The sequence below is a fragment of the Aspergillus saccharolyticus genome, assembly GCF_003184585.1.
Source record: "Aspergillus saccharolyticus JOP 1030-1 unplaced genomic scaffold BP01scaffold_28, whole genome shotgun sequence".
Taxonomy (NCBI): Eukaryota; Fungi; Ascomycota; class Eurotiomycetes; order Eurotiales; family Aspergillaceae; genus Aspergillus; species Aspergillus saccharolyticus.
In genome coordinates this window covers 214,571-236,093 of record NW_020290638.1, presented here as the reverse complement: position 1 = coordinate 236,093, position 21,523 = coordinate 214,571, and the positions used below count along the sequence as shown (strand labels likewise).

The 21,523-nt window shown below is 51.3% G+C and overlaps 9 protein-coding genes across 9 annotated transcripts; 4 read left to right on the top strand and 5 right to left on the bottom strand.

Moving 5' to 3' along the window:
- Positions 1 to 153: 153 nt before the first annotated feature.
- BP01DRAFT_358788 (putative mitochondrial ADP,ATP carrier protein (Ant)) lies at positions 154 to 2,093 on the bottom strand. Its single transcript, XM_025575516.1, has 4 exons — positions 1,635 to 2,093; positions 1,420 to 1,441; positions 977 to 1,299; positions 154 to 918 (listed from the first exon to the last, which is right to left on the bottom strand). Exons 1-4 carry the CDS (start codon positions 1,683 to 1,685, stop codon positions 355 to 357), a joined length of 960 nt encoding a protein of 319 aa, XP_025429244.1. The 5' UTR covers positions 1,686 to 2,093; the 3' UTR covers positions 154 to 354.
- A 1,452-nt stretch (positions 2,094 to 3,545) lies between these two features.
- Positions 3,546 to 5,615, bottom strand: BP01DRAFT_345244 (KRI1 family protein). The gene is made up of 2 exons (XM_025573589.1): positions 5,382 to 5,615; positions 3,546 to 5,317 (listed from the first exon to the last, which is right to left on the bottom strand). Exons 1-2 carry the CDS (start codon positions 5,548 to 5,550, stop codon positions 3,678 to 3,680), a joined length of 1,809 nt encoding a protein of 602 aa, XP_025429243.1. The 5' UTR covers positions 5,551 to 5,615; the 3' UTR covers positions 3,546 to 3,677.
- Positions 5,616 to 5,839: 224 nt separating this feature from the next.
- On the top strand, positions 5,840 to 10,656 carry BP01DRAFT_358786 (putative transcription factor SipA3). The gene is made up of 6 exons (XM_025575515.1): positions 5,840 to 6,041; positions 6,120 to 6,483; positions 6,539 to 9,005; positions 9,054 to 9,140; positions 9,193 to 9,414; positions 9,468 to 10,656. The coding sequence occupies exons 1-6, from the start codon at positions 5,986 to 5,988 to the stop codon at positions 10,442 to 10,444; spliced, it is 4,173 nt and encodes a 1,390-aa protein (XP_025429242.1). The 5' UTR covers positions 5,840 to 5,985; the 3' UTR covers positions 10,445 to 10,656.
- Positions 10,605 to 11,719, bottom strand: BP01DRAFT_106534 (uncharacterized protein). Its single transcript, XM_025570287.1, has 2 exons — positions 11,625 to 11,719; positions 10,605 to 11,557 (listed from the first exon to the last, which is right to left on the bottom strand). Exon 2 carries the CDS (start codon positions 11,480 to 11,482, stop codon positions 10,766 to 10,768), a length of 717 nt encoding a protein of 238 aa, XP_025429241.1. The 5' UTR covers positions 11,483 to 11,557; positions 11,625 to 11,719; the 3' UTR covers positions 10,605 to 10,765.
- A 138-nt stretch (positions 11,720 to 11,857) lies between these two features.
- BP01DRAFT_345237 (UDP-galactose transporter HUT1) lies at positions 11,858 to 13,444 on the top strand. Its single transcript, XM_025573588.1, has 2 exons — positions 11,858 to 12,270; positions 12,328 to 13,444. Exons 1-2 carry the CDS (start codon positions 12,059 to 12,061, stop codon positions 13,403 to 13,405), a joined length of 1,290 nt encoding a protein of 429 aa, XP_025429240.1. The 5' UTR covers positions 11,858 to 12,058; the 3' UTR covers positions 13,406 to 13,444.
- Positions 13,445 to 13,565: 121 nt separating this feature from the next.
- On the bottom strand, positions 13,566 to 14,589 carry BP01DRAFT_358782 (peptidylprolyl isomerase). The gene is made up of 3 exons (XM_025575514.1): positions 14,186 to 14,589; positions 13,913 to 14,015; positions 13,566 to 13,836 (listed from the first exon to the last, which is right to left on the bottom strand). Exons 1-3 carry the CDS (start codon positions 14,297 to 14,299, stop codon positions 13,682 to 13,684), a joined length of 372 nt encoding a protein of 123 aa, XP_025429239.1. The 5' UTR covers positions 14,300 to 14,589; the 3' UTR covers positions 13,566 to 13,681.
- A 1,150-nt stretch (positions 14,590 to 15,739) lies between these two features.
- Positions 15,740 to 16,357, top strand: BP01DRAFT_367529 (uncharacterized protein; the record flags this gene model as incomplete). The annotated part of the gene is made up of 3 exons (XM_025576459.1): positions 15,740 to 15,982; positions 16,118 to 16,174; positions 16,283 to 16,357. The coding sequence occupies 3 exons, from the start codon at positions 15,740 to 15,742 to the stop codon at positions 16,355 to 16,357; spliced, it is 375 nt and encodes a 124-aa protein (XP_025429238.1).
- Positions 16,358 to 18,124: 1,767 nt separating this feature from the next.
- BP01DRAFT_106445 (uncharacterized protein) lies at positions 18,125 to 19,108 on the top strand. The gene is made up of 2 exons (XM_025570286.1): positions 18,125 to 18,394; positions 18,475 to 19,108. Exons 1-2 carry the CDS (start codon positions 18,293 to 18,295, stop codon positions 19,087 to 19,089), a joined length of 717 nt encoding a protein of 238 aa, XP_025429237.1. The 5' UTR covers positions 18,125 to 18,292; the 3' UTR covers positions 19,090 to 19,108.
- An 18-nt stretch (positions 19,109 to 19,126) lies between these two features.
- BP01DRAFT_301369 (putative 3-oxo-5-alpha-steroid 4-dehydrogenase) lies at positions 19,127 to 20,280 on the bottom strand (the record flags this gene model as incomplete). The annotated part of the gene is made up of 3 exons (XM_025572025.1): positions 19,127 to 19,527; positions 19,585 to 20,074; positions 20,182 to 20,280. 3 exons carry the CDS (start codon positions 20,278 to 20,280, stop codon positions 19,127 to 19,129), a joined length of 990 nt encoding a protein of 329 aa, XP_025429236.1.
- Positions 20,281 to 21,523: the final 1,243 nt, after the last annotated feature.

Sequence of the window (21,523 nt, the reverse complement as noted above, 5' to 3'; positions counted from 1 at the left end):
GGAGCTGTTGCTGAAGCTTCAACAGTATGATCGACGTCACCGGACCGGGCAAACGACACGTGATAAGTCATCAGGTGACCGACCAGAAAACTCTACCAGATACGAACTACGGAGGCGGAATTACCGGGAAAAAGGATGAAGAAAAAGAAAAGCTTTGCAGGCAGTAAAATACAACTGGTACAAGAGGAAATGACACACTACTCTATGCTCAAGACAACGGTATCATTCTTGAGGCATATTTCTATCCTCCCCAGCATCGTCCAGCATCCGGTAGTTACACCGGTCGACTGGCCAACCCCTTCCCCAGAAGGATTACACCGACTCAAACAGATTTGACCTTTTTAGTCAAATCGTTTAGCCAGAGCCACCCTTGTACTTCTTTCCGAAGAGCAGGAGCTGAACCTGGTCGTAGATGGACAGGACACCAGCACCAGCAACACCACGGAGGATGTTAGCACCAGCACCCTTGAAGAGGGACTTGACACCCTCACGGGCGACGATCTGGCGGAAAGCATCCATGGAGGAGCTGTACTTGACGGCCTCACCGGAGGTCATCATCATACGACGACGAACGGTGTCAAGAGGGTAAGAAGCGATACCAGCACCAGTGGTGACAGTCCAGCCGAGAAGGAAGGAAGCAAGGAAGTTACCCTCGAGAGGACCAACCAGAACAACGGGCTTGATGGAGTCGTACATGCCGAAGTACAGACCACGGTAGACAACAATACCAGCAACAGAGGGACCGAAACCACGGTAGAGACCGGCAATACCGTCGGAAGCGAGGGTCTTCTTGTAGACGTCGACGAGACCGTTGAACTGACGCTCACCGTTGCCCTTGGCGGACTTGGCGTCGTTGGCAAGACGGGTACGGGCGTAATCCAGAGAGTAAACGAAGAGGAGGGAAGTGGCACCAGCAGCCTGTTCATCGAGTCAGTTCTTGATCTTCTCCAAGGTCTCGCGATTTGGATATACGTACACCACCGGAGGCAAGGTTACCCATCATCCACTTGGTGTATCCATCACGCTCCTTCTTGTAGGCGAACATGGACTTGTAGGTATCACGGAAAGCGAAGTTGAGGGCCTGGGTGGGGAAGTAACGGATGACGTTGGCAGTGTTACCTCTCCAGAGGGAGACAACACCCTCGTTGGCAGCGGTACGGCGGAAGCAGTCGACGATACCGTTGTACTTCTTGTCGAGACGGCCAGCGCGGAGCATCTCATCCTGGTTCTGGATGAGGAGCTTGATACGCTCGATGGGGGCAGCAGCAGTCTTGGAGACAGCGGCGGAAACACCACCCACTGTGGACAGTAGTCAGTATCATGGATTGGAGTAATCGATAACATTGGGCCATTGATGCATGGATGAAAGATCGATCGATGGCCGATGATCCATCCGCGAGACCCGAAGGATGTACGTACTCAAGAAGTCGACGACGAAGCCCTGTGAAAATTTTTATTAGCCATTAATTCCGACTAAATGGATGAAAGTCGAGCAGATTCTCTAATCACTGCCCCCTTCGATATAATGCGAGCTCGTCTCAACTCATTCAGAGTCGTTTCCAGTGGGCTATCGAAGGGCGCGTGATGCGAAAAAAACCGGTCGACTCTCGAACAAGGGACAGATGGCAACTTACGGGCATGCCGAAGACCGACTTGTCGGCCTGGTTAACGTCACCCTGGGCCATTTTGACGGCTGTGAGAAACGAAAACTAAACAAAAAAAGAGAGGAGAGAGATAGTGCCGGACAACACAGGACACTTCACGGGGGGATGGGGAAGAGAAAGAGAAGAAGAAGGGGAAGGAAGGAAGAAAAAATAGCGAACGGAGGGCTCTTGTAAGCGGGAAGAAGCGAGCGGAGGCGCTAGGACTCTCTTGGGGGGGCGAAGTGAAATTTTGTTTCGCTGGCCTGAATGTGCAGTCAATGCAATGGCAGCGGCGGCGAAGAGCGGCCGCACTAGTCCCGATTGGAAAGCCTGGCTGGATCCCGGTCCGGAGTAGGGAGTTTTCCCATTGTAGGGCAAAAGGGATGAAAAAGGGAGGGAGGAGACCAAAGGGCGAAACTGTGAAAGGAGGCGGCGACGGCGGGTCTCTACCACCAAGCAAGAAAAAAAAAAATATGGAACAAAAACAAAAAAATACAGAGAAAAAAAACTGGGTCTGACGCTAATGCTGGCCCAGGCAACCAGAGCCGATATCTCCCGATCGCACCAGTAACCGTCCCGACCGCTGCTGATATGGGAAAGAGGGAAATTTCTCACGCATGAGTTATTTAGGGAGCAGCAGCAATTGATTTCCTATCTATCAGTCATTGCAGAAAAAAAAAGAACTTAATAATGGAGTTGGATTTGGGCTCGCCTAATGCCAGAAGAGCATTCGATTCAGACATGACAGTCCTGTTGTTGATTGCTCAGAGCCTCCGCTGGGGAGAGCATTTCGGAGGCATTCGGCACCTTTCAAAACAACAACAATAATGCATAATCCTCATAATCATAATCGCTGCCTTAGTGCCTCGTCAGCAATTCCGCCCATCTTCACCGAACCAACTTTTCTCTGCGTGCAGCAATAGTTAGCAGCCGCAGCCGCGCAGTAACTCTCACGATCCCTTTCTTTCTCCATCTCCCTCCCGATTACCCGATGGCGAAATTCCTCCTTATGCGGCCTCTGGTTCCCGGAAAAACTTGTCTTTTGCTCGGGCCAAGGATGAGGATATGACCTTTCCCTGGAGATGCCCTCCACCGGAAAAGCCCTCCATCTACATCGAGTACAATCAAGATAGTAGTTCAATTTTGCGAAGGCGCGTGCACCGACTTTCGGCTGTCATCCCGCGTTTTCCCCGTCTTTCGCTCCGTACTAAGACTCGGAGAGGTTGGGCCAGAGGCACGGGATTGAATAATGAGAAGTCCTTCCACTCGGTAATGCGGAGGAGCTAATAGGTTCCAGGAGCTGGAACAAAATCCCTTTCATCTAAACTAGATTGTCAATTGTCAGTTTTGCCTGCTTCAGGCTCAAGAATTCTGGGCCGCAAGTTGCTGATAGACGTAATGCTCCGACTCTAAACAATCCATTGATGACTCCAGAAAAATGCTCGAGGCTCTCGGATGCGTCGTTCATCAGACACAGCATCTCTCGATAGGTTTGCTTATCGTCTTTCTTCATGCCCCAAGAGAAGACCCAGATTCGATCAAAATTGAAAACGGGCAATGGCATCTTGCTCCACTATCAAGTAGATACTATTGTGTAGACTAGACCTCATTGCCCCTGCTTTCCTGCCATGGTGATATCCACTTTTTCGCCTCTTTCACGGGACAGCCCAGAGTACCGAGTTGCGCCTTCACAGAGGGGCCCACTGCGCCTGACTGTCTGCCGTGCCCAGTCTACTGGTTTTCGAGAAATTAAAAGTTAACAGTGCTCGATTTGTTATCAACCCGAGCACGCCTTGAGGAGGGCGCTGAGTTTATCAGCGTCCAGCCTCGAGTCACGAGACCCATATTCTACAACATTTTTACAATTGTTCGAAGACCACTAAAACCAGTATAGTAATACGCAACGAAATAGGTATATCTTGCATCTAATCTATCAGAACAGACGAGTGTATCGCTAAATACTTTTTCGAACTAAAACCATTCAACAACCATGTGGTGAAACACATATGCGAGACAGGAGGTCGATTCAAGCATTTAGTGCTTCTTTGACCTCTTTCTCTTCTTCTTGCTGGGCTCACCGTCACGAATATCGACTTTGCCCACATTTTCCGTGTCTGGCGTAGGGGCCTTGGGAGCCTCCTCGGAGATACGGGGACCTTCTTCATTGCCAAAGGTATCCTTGCGCCATTGCCTAAGGCGGGCTTTCTTACCCAACTTCCTTTGGTCCTTGGCCTTCTTCTCCGGATCACGGTATGATGCAAGTTTCTTCAGGCCGGCAAATTGATTGAGCTGGTTGTCATCAGCCATGAGAATATCCCTAGCAGTAAGTCCGAAGCTCTGGGGCGAGGTTTCGCGGTAGCGGAATCCAGTAGCGTTTTTCTTTGTTGCCCCAGGAAGCAAGCTGATGTCGAGATCAAGATTGCGGTCCACAGCTTCCTCGACACGCATGCGATCTTTGCGAGATTCCCGCTTCTGATCTCTCCTCTCCTGTGCCTTGCTCTTCTTCTTCTCGCCTTCCTGCTCATCCTCCATGTCGACGTCCGAGTCGGCCATGACGGCCTTCTCTTCCTCATCCTCATATTCTGGCACGAGGTCTTTAATGTCGATATCGTCGTCCCATGTAGGCTTCTTGGGATGCTTTGTGCCATCAGCGCCAGCTTCGGCATAGTAGTCTTCACCGAACCGCTTTTGCATTTCGGCCTCCCAATCCTTGCCATCCCAGGCATCGTCCAAGAAGTGCGCCCAATCCTCGTCCGTCAATTCAGTTCCATGGATGCCGGCAACCTCCTTGATTTTCTCAACCTTCTCCTGCAATTCTTCCATCTTAAGCTTGCGAAGACGGTTCTTCTCGATCTCACGCTGTTTCTTTTCCTGTTCCTTCTGCTCTCGCTCCGCGTCTCTGCGTTTCTTTCTCATGCTCTTCTCCTCCCGTCGGACAGACTGCTGGTTTGTGGCATCACGAGAATGCGTCATAAGTGTAGCATTCATCTTGCTGGGATCCTCAAAGCGGAAATTATATGCCTCCTCGAATGCCTCCGCGCGTTGATCCTCCTCCTCATCGTCAGACTCGAACGGCTGAAGTTCCGATCTGCCAGCGGGGATCCATGCCCGGGATGAGAGGAAGTTCGACAAGAACGTCTCCGGATCCTTGTCCGCATTCTCAATGTCAAGGTTTGCATCAGTCTTGGTTTCAGGGAAAGACTCGGGCTTAGATTTAGCGACAAGGAAGTCATCTTCCTCTTCCTTCTCGGCTGCATCCTCGTCGCCAATAGCAGCGTGCATTTCCTTGACTATGGCGTTCTTCAGGTCAGCCTGCTCCTGAGCATAGGTTTTGGGAGCATTGCTCGTGTCTTCCTCGTCAGCCAAGTTCGCGCCGCTGAGTAGGTTCTCCCGGTGGTAATCGCGAAGAGTCATCGGTTTCTCCTTCTTTCCGGTGTTCTGTGGTTGTTCCTCCTCATCGAGTTTGGTGAAGAATTTGGCGTTCGGGTCGTACAAGCGGGGATCCTTGGATCGGATTGCCTTGATAGTTTCCATGATCTCGACATCCACAGCCTCAGTAGCCAACTCTCCGAAATCGTCCTCTTCTTCGGATGATGACTCCTCTTCTGAATCCTCTTCGTCGTCACGATCCCGACGTTTGCCGAGTACCGAGGACTTGCCTAGCTTTGACTCCACTACAGCGGTTCAAGAGTCAGTCTCAATTACAGCGAAAGAGTAAAGACAATGAAGGGGCCTTACACTGTACCATCTCTTCTCTCTTCTTGTTATACTCGAAGCGACGAGCATAATCTTCGTTGATCTTGAACACGACATCTTCATTGCTGATGGGAACTCCGCCAGACTCATCTTCCGAATCACTGGAGCTGTCATCCAGCAGCTTGCGCGACCTTTTCGAAGAGGGCTCCATTTTCTGAGTGATATTTCCCCGGGATGATAGGTCTCAAGTAACTTGAATACTGGATTGAATGATTGCTCCGCCGAAGGGGAAAAAAAAAGAGCGGTTGCCGGCAGAAAAAAACCGACTCCACTCTTGACCGCCTTGCGGGATCCATCGACCCTGTTCTGCCTTATAATCCAGGCTGCGGGACAAAGACACTGACGTAGCCAATCAAGACATGCGCGGTCCTGTATCCGCCTAGATGGTCAGAGGCGCTCGATCTCCTAAAGCTCCCCCCTCCTCCCTGCTGCGACATGCCCCCTCCTATCCCTTACTGCTGATTCTGCTCATTCTTGGATGCTGCTTGCTTGTTTGTTAATGCGCATGGTGACTTGGAATCTTTTATCTGTCAATTCTCCACGTTATTCTCCACCGCATCGGTGTATGGCTGGTGACATACACTAGATGTCGACTCAGCCGCAGATCCCATTACCCCAGGTTGGGAAGCTTGTCAGTGTGGTGTAAGTGATCGGAGTCTCTACCAACTCATCTATGCGCTTCTTTCTCTAAGCTCTGTATCATCTAACTCTTTTCTTAAGTCCGGTCGGTTTAAAGGAGGCTGCACTCGATTCCCCCACGTTCCGCGCCACCGCCCTTCACTTCTCCGACCAGATCGAATTTCTCGAGAGATGGCTCGACGGCTATGCGAGAGCTGCCTCAAAGCTCTCCGCAGAGCTTGCGGCAATAGAAGGGGCTGTTAGCGTCTTTCTGTCCTATTCTACGAATCCCTTACTGGTTTCTGAAGCCGTCCTCGACCATGATTACACTCTACAATCGATGCGGAGGTGTGGTGATAGCTCAAAGGACATGTGGAATGGATTAGTGTCTACTGTTAAGAAGATGGAATCTCTTGTGTCCGAGCCTATAAGGGGATTTATTCAGGAGGACTTGCGCAACTTCAAGGTATTCAATATGAGGACTCTTAAATTAAAGGATCGGTATCTGACCCCCACTAAAGGAGATCCGGCGCACGCTTGGCGAGACACAGAAACACTACGACTACTTGCTGGCCCGTTATTCGTCACAGTCCAAATCGAAAGAACCTTCAGCCCTACGAGAAGATGCTTTCCAGCTCCATGAAGCTCGCAAAGCTTATCTCAAGGCCTCAATGGATTTCTCTGTCCAAGGACCTCAGCTACGCAATGCGCTTGACAGGCTTTTAGTTCGCGTCTCCTTCGACCAGTGGCGGGAGCTTAAGACTATCCATACCAATAATGGTACCTCGTTTGCGAAATGGGGTCAAGAGATGGACCGGATCAAGGGCTGGGTGCAAGAGATGGATGGAAACGAGAAGTCTGCCAAGCGGGAGCTCTTGGCTTCGAGGAAGCATATAGAGGAAGCTGCAGAAATTGCAGCGAGACCGTCGCGTGAACTGGATGATTACTCTGTATCTACCGTCCCCTATCTCGGCTCGCGCCCTCTTTCGACAGATAGCATGTCCAAAGAGGCAAGACCCGAGAAGCAAGGGTGGGTGTACCTCCGAACCCTCTCGGGTAAGCCTACACGCACTGTCTGGGTTAGACGCTGGGCATTTTTGAAACACGGCATCTTTGGTTGTCTTGTCCAAGGCACTCGTACCGGCGGCGTTGAGGAGAGTGAACGAATTGGTGTTTTGCTTTGCAGCATCCGGCCGGCTTTCCAAGAAGAGCGAAGGTTCTGCTTTGAGGTCAAGACGAAAAGCAACACAATCATGCTTCAGGCTGAGACACAGAAGGACCTGATGAACTGGATTGCCGCTTTTGAGGCCGCGAAGCGCAAGGCTCTTGAGAATCCGTCGAGTACCGACCTTTCAGTGTCCGGCAAGGTCACCGTTCAGGATCCCGCATTTGCAATTTCCCAGCCTCCAGCGCCAGAATTCGCTGCTGACCCTGCCGACTCTCTCACGCCTCATACAAGCGATGAGCAGGGCTCGTCCGATCGTAATGGGATGCTCTCACTTCCAGAGAAGGATTCCTCTGCTCTTCGCAACAGTAGCGACTTCAGCAGCTACCGGAGGCTAACGACGCTGGATTCCGACAGCCCTGCCCGCGAACATGCATCTCGTCTCATGCAGAAGCTGGATCTTCATCGCAAATCAAACAACTCCGTGCAGCCCTCCTCATCGATCCCCGGGGTTGCAGGCGGGATTGCTAGCCTCATTACTGCGAGTCATAGCGCGATTGCTTCTGGAAGCACTTTGCCAGTTGACCCAGATGGAACCCGATCCCGTAGCTCGACTCTTGGTAATGATTCTCCCACGACTCTCGCCCCGACGACATTGGCCAATCCTCCTGCCCCCACGAGCATGAGCAAAGCTGCTGTATATGTGAGTAATGAAAGGGGTATAGGGCTTGGTCAAATTGACAAGACAGGTGGAATGCCCAGCGGCATGATGGCAAACTTGTGGGGTAGCTCCAATTGGGGCTTCTTGAACAGGTTTGAGCCCGAGCGACTGGGAATGCCGGCAGATCAAGACACGGACAAGTCATCCTCTAAAGCGAAAGATCCCTCCAAACAGTTTTTGACAGCGGAAGCCGATCCTTCCAGTGGATCTATTACGCCTAAACCGCAGAAGACCGGGTCGCGTCATAGACCGACAGTGAGTTTGGACGGCGACTCGTCCAAAATACAGCAAGCGCTCATGAGAGACTCGCACGACTATCCTAGTTTCTATCCTCCTCAACTTAAGATTCACGATGCCCAATTTCGCTTACTGTTCCCCGATATCAAGAAGGAGGAGCCTTTGGTCATGGTGTTCCGGGCTACATGGAGTCCGAACGACCAGCAAGACTTCCCCGGAAGAGCTTTTGTGACTACTCAGAACATATATTTCTACAGTCATCATTTCGGTCTGGTACTGACGACATCCGTATCGCTGGAAAGTATCAAAGAGGTCACTGCTGCGACTGGCAGGGATTGCGACTTCCTGTTCTTACATCTCATACCTGCTCCTGGTGATGACACACCGAGCCGGGGAACGATAAAGACGTTCCTAGAACCATTGAGACTCCTCCAGAGGCGGCTCAACTTTTTAATTCACAACATGGCAGCTGCTGAACCTTTGGGGCTTGATGCGGTTTTCAGGACCCTGACCAGAATGGAGACAGAGGCCATGACAAGGACCCCCAGCTTGGATAGTTGGGAGGATGTGGGTGCTGGGGAGGACAAGAACGATCTCAGTGATGTGCCGGCGGGAGGTTCCAAGAAAGATTCTCGTCTGCCCATTTACATCGACAATGATCTTAACCTGCACAAGAAGCACGGCAATGGTAAGGATATGCCAAAGTTTCGACTTCCGACACAGCCGGTTCAGTATGTTCCTCAAGGGAACCTTCACCTTGCTGCGGAGAAGGTGTTCGACATTAGTCCTAAAGCTGTTTTCCACATCTTGTTTGGCGACAAGAGTGCTGTGTGGCAGCTTCTTCTGCATCAAAGGAATGCCCAAGGTGAGTCATGGCTCAAAATCTGTTCGGCGCTTGCTAATTTCGTAATAGGTATCAAGCAAGGGCCTTGGACTAGACACGAGTCCAATCACCTGAGAAGGGATTTTCATTACTCAATCGAAACTAGCGATATTTTTGGTAGATACCTGAACTATTTTGAACAGCTCACGCCGATACTGACTTTCGTTAGGGACCAAGCATAGCAAAACCATCTCGGACTACCAAATGATTGATGTTCTTAATGACCACCTTTGTTATGTCATTACGGACAAGCGCACACCTTGGCACCTACCATTCAAGCGATCCTTCAGGTTGGTTAGTAAAGTTGTGATTACTTTTGTTGCAAAGGGCAAGAGCAAACTCTCCATTTACACGAAAGTGGAATGGCTATGGTCACCGTATGGTCTGCAGAGTGAGTTACACTAGATCAATGGGAAACCTACAAGGTGTCGCTAACTGCATCAGGAATTGTGGATAAAAGTGCGAGCAGTGACTTGGAACAGGACGCGCTGGACCTCCTTGACCTTGTCGGTGACCAGGTCCGCAGATTAGGTGCACATAGTCGAACGAAGAAAGCCATCACGATCTTTGGTCATGTCGGACGCCAGAGTTTCGCATCTCAGTTTTCACCTTCGGGAGACCTTAAGCTAGAGTCTCGCAAGCCTCGCACACAGAGAAGCATGGCCTATCTCCTATTCGAAACTTTTCTGTCCTTCCTTGAAAGTGCCGCATCATCGCTCCTCATGTGGACCGGCGCTTTCGTACGCTGGGCTTGGAAGACCACCAATGCGAACACGGTTATCCTTTCACTACTCTTAGCGAGCGTGCTGATCAACGGGTTCTATTCGTCACAAGTTGTCCATGAATGGTGGGATGACAGGAGTGTTGGGAACTTCATGTCCCGTATCGGAATTGGTCCCGACAATGTTATGAGTAGAGCTATCTATATGAGGGACATTGACGAGGCTGTTGCGAACGCGACCATTGGTCGCGGAAGCGGAAACGTGAGTGACTGCTTCGCAACGTTCCAGCAACAGACTTTGAGGGAGCCAGGCACGGCCTTGTCGTTGGGATCAGCCAGCTTCAGAGACTCCATGACCAAGAGCGCAGCGCGCAGAATCCAACAGACCCGTGAACGGCTGGCTACCTACCGACACAACCTCCTAGTTGCTCTTCGAGTGGTGAACAGCATTGAACGAGAAGTCATCGAGAACGAATGGCAACGGTGGCTCCGACAGGAACTGCGCCGTTGCCGTCAGGTGGGAATCCTCCTTGGTCAGAACGATGGCCTCGATGATGCCGACCTGGAGGTTGAGCGAACCAGCTCGAACGCATTCACCAATCTGAGTGACGATGTCAAGCAGTGGTACGGTATGTACTGCTCGAGTTGCCAGTCCGAACAGTCATATGTTGAGGACGACCATGCCTTTGGTGTTCTCTAGACAACGGATGAGTGGCGCATTTCCTTATGCTCTCATTTCCTTCTCAACCCTGAAACAATACCCGCGCGGCAGCGAAGCGATCTGTCTGTCATATCCAATGTATCTTTCTTCGAAGGATGGAGGCCCTGTTCTATCTCCGTTGCCGTAATCTCTCGGCGCATGTATATAATGTTGGTTGGGTTTGGCTGTAATAGTAGAAATTGGACGAGGCTTTTTCTTGCTGTGCATAACGTTCGTGATCGCGTGTCTCCTTCGTCCCTCCCTCATTCCAACCCACAACCCCAACCACTCAGCTTGAAACATGAGTACATCAACCAGACCTCAATTTTGTCGCGGCTTTACCGCTCCATCCTGAACGACATAGTAGACCACCGTACTATCGCCTCCCATCTGCCGATCCACCATAGCCAGAAGCATCCTCTTCCCACCCCACTCCTTCGTCATACGGGCCTGTTTCCGATACTCGTAATACTCCTTTAAGTTGTCTGCCTTGCTGCTCCCGCTACCGCTGTTGCTGTTCTCATTCTCCATGCCCACATTCCCCGCCCGCTCCTCCCCCTCTTCCCCTTCCAGACCCTCCGTATCTTGCCCCTCAGGCAGCGCATCAAACACCCCCGCCAACCTCCGCAGACTCCACGTCTGGCCCTGCACAGTAGGAAGCACAAACATGCGCTCAAGCTCGAGGTCCTCCTCACGGAGCCCGCGCTCGAGGAGGTAGAATTGCTCGTCCGGGTGTGTGTAGAGCCGGTGGGGTGGGATTCCAGAGATGAGGTGGGTCTTCTGGGTCTGGTCAGTTGTGTCTGCTGCTGCTGCGGAGGGACCGGAGTGGAGTTCGTGGATTTGGAGGGAGGTCCAGAGTTGTTGGTGCTGCAGATTGTGAAGGACTTGGAGGGTGAGGGCGGTGGTTTGGGGGTTTGCGCTGAGGGTCTGGTGTTGGGTGGGCTTGTGAGTTGGGGAGGGGTTTGATGAAGGTGATGTTTCTCTTGTGAAGGAGGAGATGAGGGTTGTTAGGGCGGATGGAAGGATTGGTGAGGTCATGGTTTGGGGGTTTTCTCGATCTGATTTGGATTGCACGCAGTGGATGGAGGTCGAATTGTATGGCTTGTGGGAGGTCTATTGGATGATTAGTGTTAATTTCATAATATTGCAATAGAGACGTCTCAACCCATCCTTTACCTACCCGAGATTTTAAGGGTGGGTTGAAAGGGGAAAAGCTCCTAAGTGGAATCGCAGATCATAAAAAAGTTGAAGGAATTCATTCCCAGGGCCTCGGCGGGGCGGAAGAAAAGAGGGCGATCGATCAAATGCGCGCCGAAGTCCCGCGGCGCGTTTTTGGGTTTGGGGGGAAGGAAGCTGCTGAAAAAGAACAGAACACATGGCATCATCTGAAACATCTTTTTTATAAAGTTATCTTATTGATCCCCTTCCACTTTCTTTCCCTTGCTTTTTGAAGTCGCTCTTTTGCATGCGCTTTTGCCCGCTGTGCGTGTTTGAAGTTCCTTTTCATTCACTACCTTGTTGGTCCTATCGACACGATCCTTCCTCGGTTTTCCTGGCGATTGCATAGGTCTACTTACTGTACCTACCTCTAAAGCATTGCGCTTCCGGTTGTCAATGGCACGGCAAAAACAAGCAGCGCCCTTGCAACGGGCTACTTCTTCCGAGATCATGCATGCTCCGCCGAACGATTCGGATGCGCAAGTGCTCAAGCAGCAGAATGGAGCTGCTGGCGCGAATGGACATGTTGCTGCACCGAAGGATGCGGCACAAGATACCCCCGGGTTGATGCAGCTTGCGGTCTGTGTCTTGGGAATCTACGCTTCTTTGTATGTGTCTCTCATGCATCTCACATATCGCGTATTCAACTGACTTCTGCGCTCAAGCCTTTCTTGGGGTGTCCTCCAGGAAGCCATCACCACCGTCTCCTATCCCGTTCAACCTCCGAGCGCTGAATTGCCCGAACCGCCCACGGAGCGCTTCACATACTCGATTGTCCTGAACACGATCCAATCGACCTTTGCAGCCATCACCGGCTTTCTTTACCTCTTCTTCTCCACGCCGTCCGGCCAAAAGGTCCCCTCCATATTCCCTACCCGGAAGATCGTCTTTCCCTTGCTCCTGGTCAGCATCTCTTCTTCGCTCGCATCCCCCTTCGGATACGCTAGTCTCGCCCACATCGACTACCTCACATTCATCCTCGCCAAGTCGTGCAAGCTGCTTCCTGTCATGTTCCTCCACTTGACCATCTTCCGCAAGCGCTACCCGCTTTACAAGTACGGTGTGGTCCTCCTGGTGACACTCGGCGTAGCCACCTTCACTCTGCACCACCCAGGCACGAGCAAGAAGGTGGCCGCCTCCGCGGCCAAGGGACAACCCGGCTCCAGCATGTGGGGCATCTTCCTGCTGTTCATCAACTTGCTTTTGGACGGTCTCACCAACACCACCCAAGACCACGTCTTCACTTCGCCGCAGACTTACACGCGCTTCACGGGCCCGCAGATGATGGTCGCCCAGAACGTGCTCTCGACTCTCCTGACCAGCGGCTATCTGCTGGTGATGCCCCACCTCTCGGCCACGGGGCTTCTGCACAATCTCTTGCCGTTCCCTATTCCCCCGTCCACGGAGACGGAGCTGACAGGCGCGATCGGGTTCCTGTCGCGCCATCCGGAGGCATTGAAGAACGTGCTGGGGTTCGCGGCGTGCGGAGCGATCGGGCAGCTGTTCATCTTTTACACGCTGTCGCGGTTCTCGTCGCTACTGTTGGTGACGGTGACGGTGACCCGCAAGATGCTTACGATGCTGCTGAGCGTGTTCTGGTTCGGACACTCCCTGTCGGCCGGACAGTGGCTGGGGGTGCTGTTGGTCTTTGGAGGCGTTGGCGCCGAGGCTGTCGTGCAGCGACAAGAGAAGAAGGCGAAGGAGAAGGCGCGAGCTGCCGCTGCAGCTGGAAAGAAGGAGTAGTTGTGCTCTGTATGAGTATTTACTCTGCTTGAAAGGACTGATCAATAAAGTTTCCATTCATCTTCTGTACATATGGTTCTATAGAAAATTATCCTCTCCCTAGACTGACCCTTTATTTACCGCTCTTGGCATCAATGTCTTTCAGTCACAAATTCTCCTCATTAATGGTATCTAGTATGTTATCTAGTTCTTCCGACTCCAGCCAATGGATTTGATCACCGCGACGCTTGCGGCGCCTTTGCATAAGTAATTCAAGATACTTGCAATGGAATAGATCTACTTCCTCCCCTCAACCATGATAATATGATACCCAAACCCGGTCTTCACCTCCACCCACTTAGGATTCGCCGTCGTACTGGGCTCCAGGTCATACGCCGCCTTCTCGAACTCCCCATTCAAACTCCCGCGAACTTTCCACCCCAAAGATCCGCCTTTTTCATCAGAGTCAGTACATCAACCACCTTTCGCCGCAACCAACCCACAAGGAGCAAAGAGGAATAGACATACCCTGACGAGCCTTATCCTCCGACATCTCCCTCGCCACCTCATCAAATTTGGCCCCATTGCGGAGCTTCTCCAAAGCTTCTTCCTTCTTGGAGTGTTTCTCGCACTGTTGTGTGTGTTGCCCAGGAGGATTTGAATTAGCTGAGTTTCGCATTTCAAAGAACACGCTGGGAGATAAAAACCCCCCAAAAAAGCGTATATGACACGACTGATCTTTCAACATCTAGAGAACAGGGGAGATAATCTAGAACTACAGATGGGAAAAGCTGAACGTACAAGAATATGCCGCACGTTGATGGAGGTCGCGGGCTTGAGGCCCTTCTTGTCGCCTCCACTGTCTTTGCCCTTTTTGTCACCACTGCCGCCGCTGCTGCCTTTATTTTTACCCATGTTTGGTGATTAGATGGACAGAGTTGTGAGGGATGATTTATAGCAAGGCTAGTTGATTTATCGTACGTGTTGGGTGCCGTGATGTGTATAGCACAGTTGGTGGTTTATCAGATGGGGAAGTTATAAACTTAACTCAGGTGGAGGAGGGTTGGAGGTGGGGGTGCGATGTGCTGTGGTGCCTGAGGCTGCCACTGTAAGAGAAAGTTCCCGCCCCCTCCCATGTCTTGTAGATGCTTGCTTGCTTGAAGTAATCGGGATGAGCTGGTGCTTATACCGTGCACTTGTGAGGGGGGTTTTCCTGCTAGCAGGACACTATTAGACATTCGTTGTTGTATGATAGGGGTTATATAGTTGAGTGACTAGCGAGGCGGTGTCCTCCTAATCCGATCGATACAGCACGCTTTCTGCCATATTTTCCTTGGGCGGCTGTGATTACCGCTTACTATCTTTGGCTCAGTCAGCCAGGTAGAGCTACTGATATACAAGCGCGTACTCATGTCACGTATACTTGAACGAAAGCCTTTTCCCGCGGTGAGCAATGCTTGTCTCTCGGAGTAGGTATTACCATGTCTCAAAGTTGAGAGGGTTGATTTATGTCATAGAGACTAGTAGTAAGAGACATGAATTTATCGAAAGCATGGTCCCCCGCATGGCGCACGTTTCCAATGATGTATTATTCTGCACCGTCCTGAACAGATCGCTCGAGCATACAGCTGCGATCCCGCTGAAACTACTGCACAGTACTAGTAGTATCTTTATATGCCCGGGAACTGCTTGGACTTGAAGCTTTTTGAGGCGGCAAATGCTTCCCCCGCGGATAGTATTCAAGCACACTGGCAGTGGATACGGATCGGGGCCCCACCACCGTGGCCGCATACCAATCCGGCGTCTCCTGACTTCATTGACCTTCGAGCTGACCTCTGCTGAGTAGTAGCTTAGGATCGGTGGAAAAGCAAACATCCCTTTGCCCATCCCTGCTCATTCCCCCTCAACAATGTCAACAATAAATCATTGCGACCAGTTGGACTTTGTTTGAGTCAATAACTAGGTAATCACTCAGTAGAGGTCAGTCAGACAGGCTGCTCCTCGTATTGCAGTACATGATACTATGATAGGAGTGCTATCAACTATTGCGGGCCCGCTTTCGACAAGTTCTGGAGCTGTGTTGAACCTTCCCTGCAGCACACTCACAATACTCGAGTCAGAAAGATGTTCCACCTATGTGGCTACCCAGCAACCTAGCCGATCATTCACTTCGACGTCACAAAGGGCGGGGGAGTGCGGGATAAGGGCTATGTCATGATCGGAGCGCAGGATAAATAGCTGTCTTGCTCACTTCAATTTGTTTCCTGCCTATCCAATCTACTCAATATTCAGTGCAAACCACATTGGCTCCTCATTTGCCCCCTTACGAACCAATTACCTTTTCCCATATCAACCATGTCTCTCGACTTTCCCAACGAAAAGACTATCGACCTCAGCCTGTGGGACTATCTGACCGACGTGGACGGCTTGAACGCCGACGCGCCTAATCAGTCGAGATTCAACCTGGCAGTCGAAGGATTCAAGAAAGCTTCGGAGCACTTTGTGTCAGAGCACGGAACGGCAGTGAACGCTTACGAGCAAATGAAAGACCGGGACCTCACCGGGGGAATGAGCTTTGAGCAGTGGGCTCAGCAAAATGTCTGTTTTCACTGTGCTATATATATACCCTATTTCTCCTTCCTTCCTTCCTTCCCTCCCTCCCATAGTATTGTTTGATCCCTCTTTAAATCAAGCACACCCTTTGGATTCCCCCCCTATTAACCGATTAACCAGGCCCCAGCGTTCAGAATTGCCCTCCAGGAATTTCAAGCGACTCGGCACCAAGTCAGGGTGAGTGGAGAGCTGGCATACGGTGCCGAATACTCGAATCGGATTAGTCAAGGCGATGAACGCTCAAAACACACCGCATACGGTAAGGGTCTTTACTATTAGCAATAGCTCTTGGAAGGAGAAGGTACCGTGCGCTGTCTTCGACCCGGTTTTCAGTGCACGGAGGTGCTTCGCAAAGGATGAATTTTCCCTCAGCTAGTAGGAGGATGGTAATGCGAGGAGCATATTCACCATTGGACTTGTTGGGACCCTTGATTGATAGATTGACTCAGTTACTGGAATGATCAAGTATACATGTACATATAATGCTTATTGGAACATGAGCTTGTTACCTTGCTGCGGACTTCACACTCAGTAGGCTCCGGTGATTCGCATAATGAAGCGGGGGATGCTGCTTGCAAGGGCCACAGGCAGCTAGAATCTTGAAATCTTATTGAGTGGCTGCTGCATGAATATCTGATTCGCCTGGACAGGGCTGGGGATGGATAGTAGCGGTAGACAAGCGAGATCCGAGATGATCCTTGTGCTGTATATAGAGACTTAATCAACAGTAGTCTCCCTCAAGCTCTCAAGCATAGTTAATCTTATCGCACCTAGAGTTGTTGTCCAGCAGGGGGGAAGATTGTCAAAGTTCGCTGTCTCCGACAAGCAACTTATCATCTCTGTATCGCGTGTTGATCTATATCATTCTGCCAAGCCGCCATGATTGCCTCGACCATGGTATCCCAGGACATGAATCGGGACCTCTAGCATTGGTAGATCGGAAGATAGTCCAGATAACACCATGTTTCAGCGCAAATCTATCGCAATGAATCTCATTACACCTCGCAATCGACGCCAACGACTAGCTTCTCATGTTTCGCTCGGAGCCCTCCTCTCTTTAGGACGGTTGAAGTTGACTCCAAGTCAGCGCCATTGGCAATCTAGCGCTCGAGGCGGGGAAGTATGCCAGACTGTGCATGCGACCTGAATGAGATGCAATGGCTGCTCTTGTTTCAGGTGAGGGGCCCTCACAAGTATAGACTGACTGCCATACATGAAATAAAATGGAGATTCGACCTGGTCATAGTTTAGAAAGGCCGGTGTCGAGCACGTGACATAGCATAGAGCGTGGGCGGCGCAGCTCTCGAGTTGTGTACTGTACCAGGACCTCCTAGCATGAAGATTCTATTGAACTTCCCTCTTATTGCTACTACTAAACGCTGAGATTATCTCCCTCGTATCAAGTTGGATCTTTCGTAATGACGCAAAGAGGAAGTAAATTGAGTTCAGTCAGTCGGACTAGTACCAACAGCTTGAAGCGTTCTTCGACACCTGTCAAGCCTCCGAAGCTAAGTAAACACAACACCCGGAATATATCTGCCAGGTCCACCACAATGGTATTTTTGGGGTTTGATCGCTGCCTACCATAGTTGTAGCGCACCCTACCAGTCAAAGCTCAATTTAGCAGCAGCTGCAGCCGCCGCCGCTGCCGCTGCCGCCGCCTAAAGGCCATTTTAACTTCTTCAGACCGCTCTAAACTCGTGACTATTTATATAAATCATGATGTCACCACCCTCTCGACAACCAGTCAGTCACTTCCAATTATGAGCGAGATGTCGACAGCCTTTTCCCTACTATCACATCACCTGACCGGGGAGTTGCATATTATCTCTGAGACACAAGGGAGGGCACCTGCGGCACTCCGATTCCCCGTGAACTGAGACAGACAGACAGACAACCCCAAGCTGCAGCCTACGCGGAGTACAAGATCCGAATTCCAAGACCGCCCCAATCAGCATCCCCGTTATACCGGTACATACATACTACCTACTAACTGTACTAACTGCAACGGCCAGGCTAAAAGTAGCAACAAGGGAGAGTAGCCTAGCCAGTCGAGTCACCATCGTCTACGTCAGCACGCTTATCAACGAATCCACTGGTAGAACGGCCACCTAAGGGCGATCGGACTCGTCGGATACATCCAATCCATACAACCATAGCTAGGCACCGCAGCTTCGTACTCGTACTCGTACATCAGATCTCTCTCATGCAGTGACCAGCGTGGTCGACAAATTGTCGAGTCCTTTTGAAAGACTGAGGGGAAGCGGTGCGTGACTACTCTCGACCTTGAAACAGATGGAGAAGCTCGAACGGGCCCGCATTCAGCAATTGCCGTCGGATGCATTCTACATTGCGGATTTTATCTCGGCGGAGGAGGAAGCCCTGCTGCTCAAGAAGGTTCGTTCCTGAATTTAGTTTTACTTTTTTCATCCGTACCATACGGTATCCAGTTGTGATTTACGGGATTTGTGCTCTAGATCATCAACGCCCCGCTACCGCGCTGGATGCATCTTGCGCACCGTCGACTTCAGACATGGCCGTCTGCGTTGACAAAGACCGATACGCTCATTGCCTCTCCGCTTCCCTCCTGGCTCGTCTCGCCCATCGCGACCCCTCGGTTCGATGACCTAAGCATTTTTCGAAACGCGCCGCACGGCGCCCCGAATCATGTCCTCGTGAACGAGTATCGTCCAGGACAGGGCATTATGCCCCATGAAGACGGCGCAGCATATTACCCGCTCGTGGCTACGGTGAGCCTTGGCGCACCGATTGTGCTGGATCTGTATGACAAGCCCACGATCGATACCAATGACAGCCTGGGCCACCAACCGAGGTATCGCATCTTGCAGGAACGACGTAGTTTGCTGGTTACCACGAACAAGATATACACGGATTTCCTGCATGGGATCGCCGAGACAAACAGGGACGAGCATCTCAATGACAGTACCATCTGCAACTGGGACTTGCTGGGGGAGCCTGAACGGTACGACTGTGGCTGGTCACAAAGGGAAACCAGGATAAGTCTGACTTATCGTGACGTGCTCAAAATTGCGAGGCTGGGAAGCACAATGAAATTTCTGAGTACACAATAGCTCGCGCTCGAGACGACCTCGTGGTTCATGCCTAGATTTAGTAAATCCCTGGAATCATATTCCACTTTCCTCGCATTGAATCCTGGCCAAACTTTTGCATATACCATCGTCGGGTGTTGGCCGCTGTCAGGCCAAGATTGAGGGCGACGAACACCAGAGCGGCCACGATTGTCTTGTTGACTAGCTCCCCCTGCGGAGCGGCCAGGAAGGCCAGGGCCAAGTAGACGACACACTCTGCTGTATAGTGCGGGCATACAAGACTATGAAACAGGGGGTGAGTCGGTAGAGTATACTTCTTCAAGGAGAAGAGATAATGATGACCGTCATGTTGGAGACCTGATGCGAGCAGGAAGATCGGGAGGAAGACAAATGTGCGGAGTGAAGGGGCTATGGTGACCTTCACATCATCGAGGACAATTGGACGGGCCAAGAGGGTTCCTGTGGCATGATCAATAAGATATCCTTCGGTGTTGCGCCATGCGTGGGGTGTTGTACCTGCTCCTTCAGCCCAGACCGCAACCGACATTCCCAGGTAGAAAGCAAGGCCGACGAGCCAGTGGATGAACCACATTCGAGACGCCGATGGCCTGGAAAACACGAAGCACTCATACAATCGCCTTACCCCCTGGAGAAGCATGCACGTCCAACACAGCAAAATCTGGTGGATTGTCATCGACCGCTGCAAATGCTCTGGGCTGACCCTCGTTGCAAAGGCCTGGAACGCCGCGCCCCGGAAAAAGAGCTGCACGCTCCAGAAGACCGAGGCTGCCACGGAAGCAACATAGAAATGCGTAAAGTAGCTGTGAGGGACTCTCAAGGAGGCAAGGCAGTCGAAGATGCGTGTAGTTAGGCCTGACGAAGGTGAGGAAGAGGGAGTCGTCGACCCTGGAGAAGAGGGGGGCTTGGAGTCGGTCGAGGTTGCACGAGCGCCATACACAACGAAGCGCGAGTGCAACGAGTCCGGCAACAAGCTGACCGACAGGATCTAAAGTTTTCAATTTAGTTCATTCCCCAAGGGACTCTGTCCAGGCGTGCAGCATCGTCTCCGAATGTTGTCTGCCTCGGCTTGTCGGATGCTTCGGCTGGTCATACCGTACAAGATGCCAGGATAAAGAAGGCCCGAAGGGCATCGATGGCATCCATATGTGTGGAGGCAAGCGCCGTATCCACCAGACCAGCGATTAGGCCCATTGCGAGCAATTTTACTCGAACTTGTACCTGAGGTGAGTGTCCGCCACCGACGCGGAACAAGAAAGGATGAGTGTTGCGGTGGGTGGGGGGGGAAGAAGTTCGGCCGGCAGGAAGATGAACAAGAATAAACAGGGTTCGAGTCCAGTCTAGAGTCGATCCAGCGGGTGGTTTTGTTTTGGTCTTGGTTTTGGCCCTTAGGAGTGTACGAGGAAAACGGGATTGCATGGGGAAGAAATCGGGGAGGTGGAGGGAGGCTCTGGTATTGTTTTACAAGTGTTACCAGACTGGTATTATTCGAATGTTCCTATCAGGGATGATGCGACACGTTCGAAAGCTCGAGTGTGGAGAACCAAAATACCGAAACTCCACAGCTAAGGGATGAGCGAGAGGAAGACTCGTTTCTCATAGAAAAGGACGTTTGGCGGTTTGGCGTTTGATGATCGCTGAGGATCTCGTGACGCAGCGTACAGAGAGGGAGGAGAGCAAGGCAGCAAGTGCTGAAGAAAGCGAGTACCGAGGTTGAAATAAGTCGTCTGTTACAGAACACGGAGGAAAGATAAAGTAGGGGGAGAGTCAACAACAACATCACTCGTACTGACTACGGTGTGTATAAGTTAACCTCAATCGAAAAGGGTCCTTCTTGCTCTTTTGATCAGTCTTCCGGATCGTCAGATGCCGGCTGTTGACGGAGGGGTAGAAGCTCCCCTCCCTCCCCTCTTCTTTCTTTGATGTTTTTGAGGGACTCTCACAACCTCCCTCCTCTTTCTCCGTTCTCACACTTTTGAACTGTATCCTGTACAAGCAAAGCCTCATTCCGTGATGGATTTCAGATCAATTAACTGTCTCTGCAATACTCGAATGGAAGAGAAAGAGAAAAAAAGGGCCTACTGTGTAAGGCCGATGAGCTGATGAGTTGAGATTGAGCGGGGCGATAAGCCGGGAGCAAAGAAAGACAATGACTGGTCTTGCCCAGGAGGAGCAGATCGCTGAAGGACGAAACCTTTCTAACCCGCATGCGGCAATCTGCGGACGATTCACTGTCAACCATTGGAGGAGCCAAGGGGGGCAAGCAGATGGTTGGCCTGATAGCCTACGCCAGCTTCCAGGGAACTGCCACAATCCGTCATTCCCACCCTCCCTCTGTTCCAGGGCTTGCCCGAGTTTCAGTCGCTGCAACGCCGACCCTCCCAAAAGGCTAAAAAAAAAAAAAGGAGAAAAAAAAAAAAAAAAAAAAAAATAGAAA

What these genes read in the sequence shown, in the direction of transcription:
- BP01DRAFT_358788 (XM_025575516.1), bottom strand. Translation starts at nt 1,685, where the DNA reads ATGGCCCAGGGTGACGTTAACCAGGCCGACAAGTCGGTCTTCGGCATG. An exon ending in AGTCGGTCTTCGGCATGCCC is followed by an intron (nt 1,442 to 1,634) that starts GTAAGTTGCCAT and finishes AAATTTTCACAG; the next exon opens with GGCTTCGTCGTCGACTTCTT. An exon ending in CTTCGTCGTCGACTTCTTGA is followed by an intron (nt 1,300 to 1,419) that starts GTACGTACATCC and finishes TACTGTCCACAG; the next exon opens with TGGGTGGTGTTTCCGCCGCT.
- BP01DRAFT_358782 (XM_025575514.1), bottom strand. Translation starts at nt 14,299, where the DNA reads ATGGGTAAAAATAAAGGCAGCAGCGGCGGCAGTGGTGACAAAAAGGGC. An exon ending in TCAACGTGCGGCATATTCTT is followed by an intron (nt 14,016 to 14,185) that starts GTACGTTCAGCT and finishes CACACACAACAG; the next exon opens with TGCGAGAAACACTCCAAGAA. An exon ending in GGAGGATAAGGCTCGTCAGG is followed by an intron (nt 13,837 to 13,912) that starts GTATGTCTATTC and finishes CTGATGAAAAAG; the next exon opens with GCGGATCTTTGGGGTGGAAA.
- BP01DRAFT_106445 (XM_025570286.1), top strand. Translation starts at nt 18,293, where the DNA reads ATGGAGAAGCTCGAACGGGCCCGCATTCAGCAATTGCCGTCGGATGCA. An exon ending in AAGCCCTGCTGCTCAAGAAG is followed by an intron (nt 18,395 to 18,474) that starts GTTCGTTCCTGA and finishes TTTGTGCTCTAG; the next exon opens with ATCATCAACGCCCCGCTACC.
- BP01DRAFT_106534 (XM_025570287.1), bottom strand. Translation starts at nt 11,482, where the DNA reads ATGACCTCACCAATCCTTCCATCCGCCCTAACAACCCTCATCTCCTCC.
- BP01DRAFT_345237 (XM_025573588.1), top strand. Translation starts at nt 12,059, where the DNA reads ATGGCACGGCAAAAACAAGCAGCGCCCTTGCAACGGGCTACTTCTTCC. An exon ending in TTGGGAATCTACGCTTCTTT is followed by an intron (nt 12,271 to 12,327) that starts GTATGTGTCTCT and finishes TCTGCGCTCAAG; the next exon opens with CCTTTCTTGGGGTGTCCTCC.
- BP01DRAFT_358786 (XM_025575515.1), top strand. Translation starts at nt 5,986, where the DNA reads ATGTCGACTCAGCCGCAGATCCCATTACCCCAGGTTGGGAAGCTTGTC. An exon ending in GCATCAAAGGAATGCCCAAG is followed by an intron (nt 9,006 to 9,053) that starts GTGAGTCATGGC and finishes ATTTCGTAATAG; the next exon opens with GTATCAAGCAAGGGCCTTGG. An exon ending in GTCACCGTATGGTCTGCAGA is followed by an intron (nt 9,415 to 9,467) that starts GTGAGTTACACT and finishes TAACTGCATCAG; the next exon opens with GAATTGTGGATAAAAGTGCG.
- BP01DRAFT_345244 (XM_025573589.1), bottom strand. Translation starts at nt 5,550, where the DNA reads ATGGAGCCCTCTTCGAAAAGGTCGCGCAAGCTGCTGGATGACAGCTCC. An exon ending in GAGAGAAGAGATGGTACAGT is followed by an intron (nt 5,318 to 5,381) that starts GTAAGGCCCCTT and finishes GAACCGCTGTAG; the next exon opens with TGGAGTCAAAGCTAGGCAAG.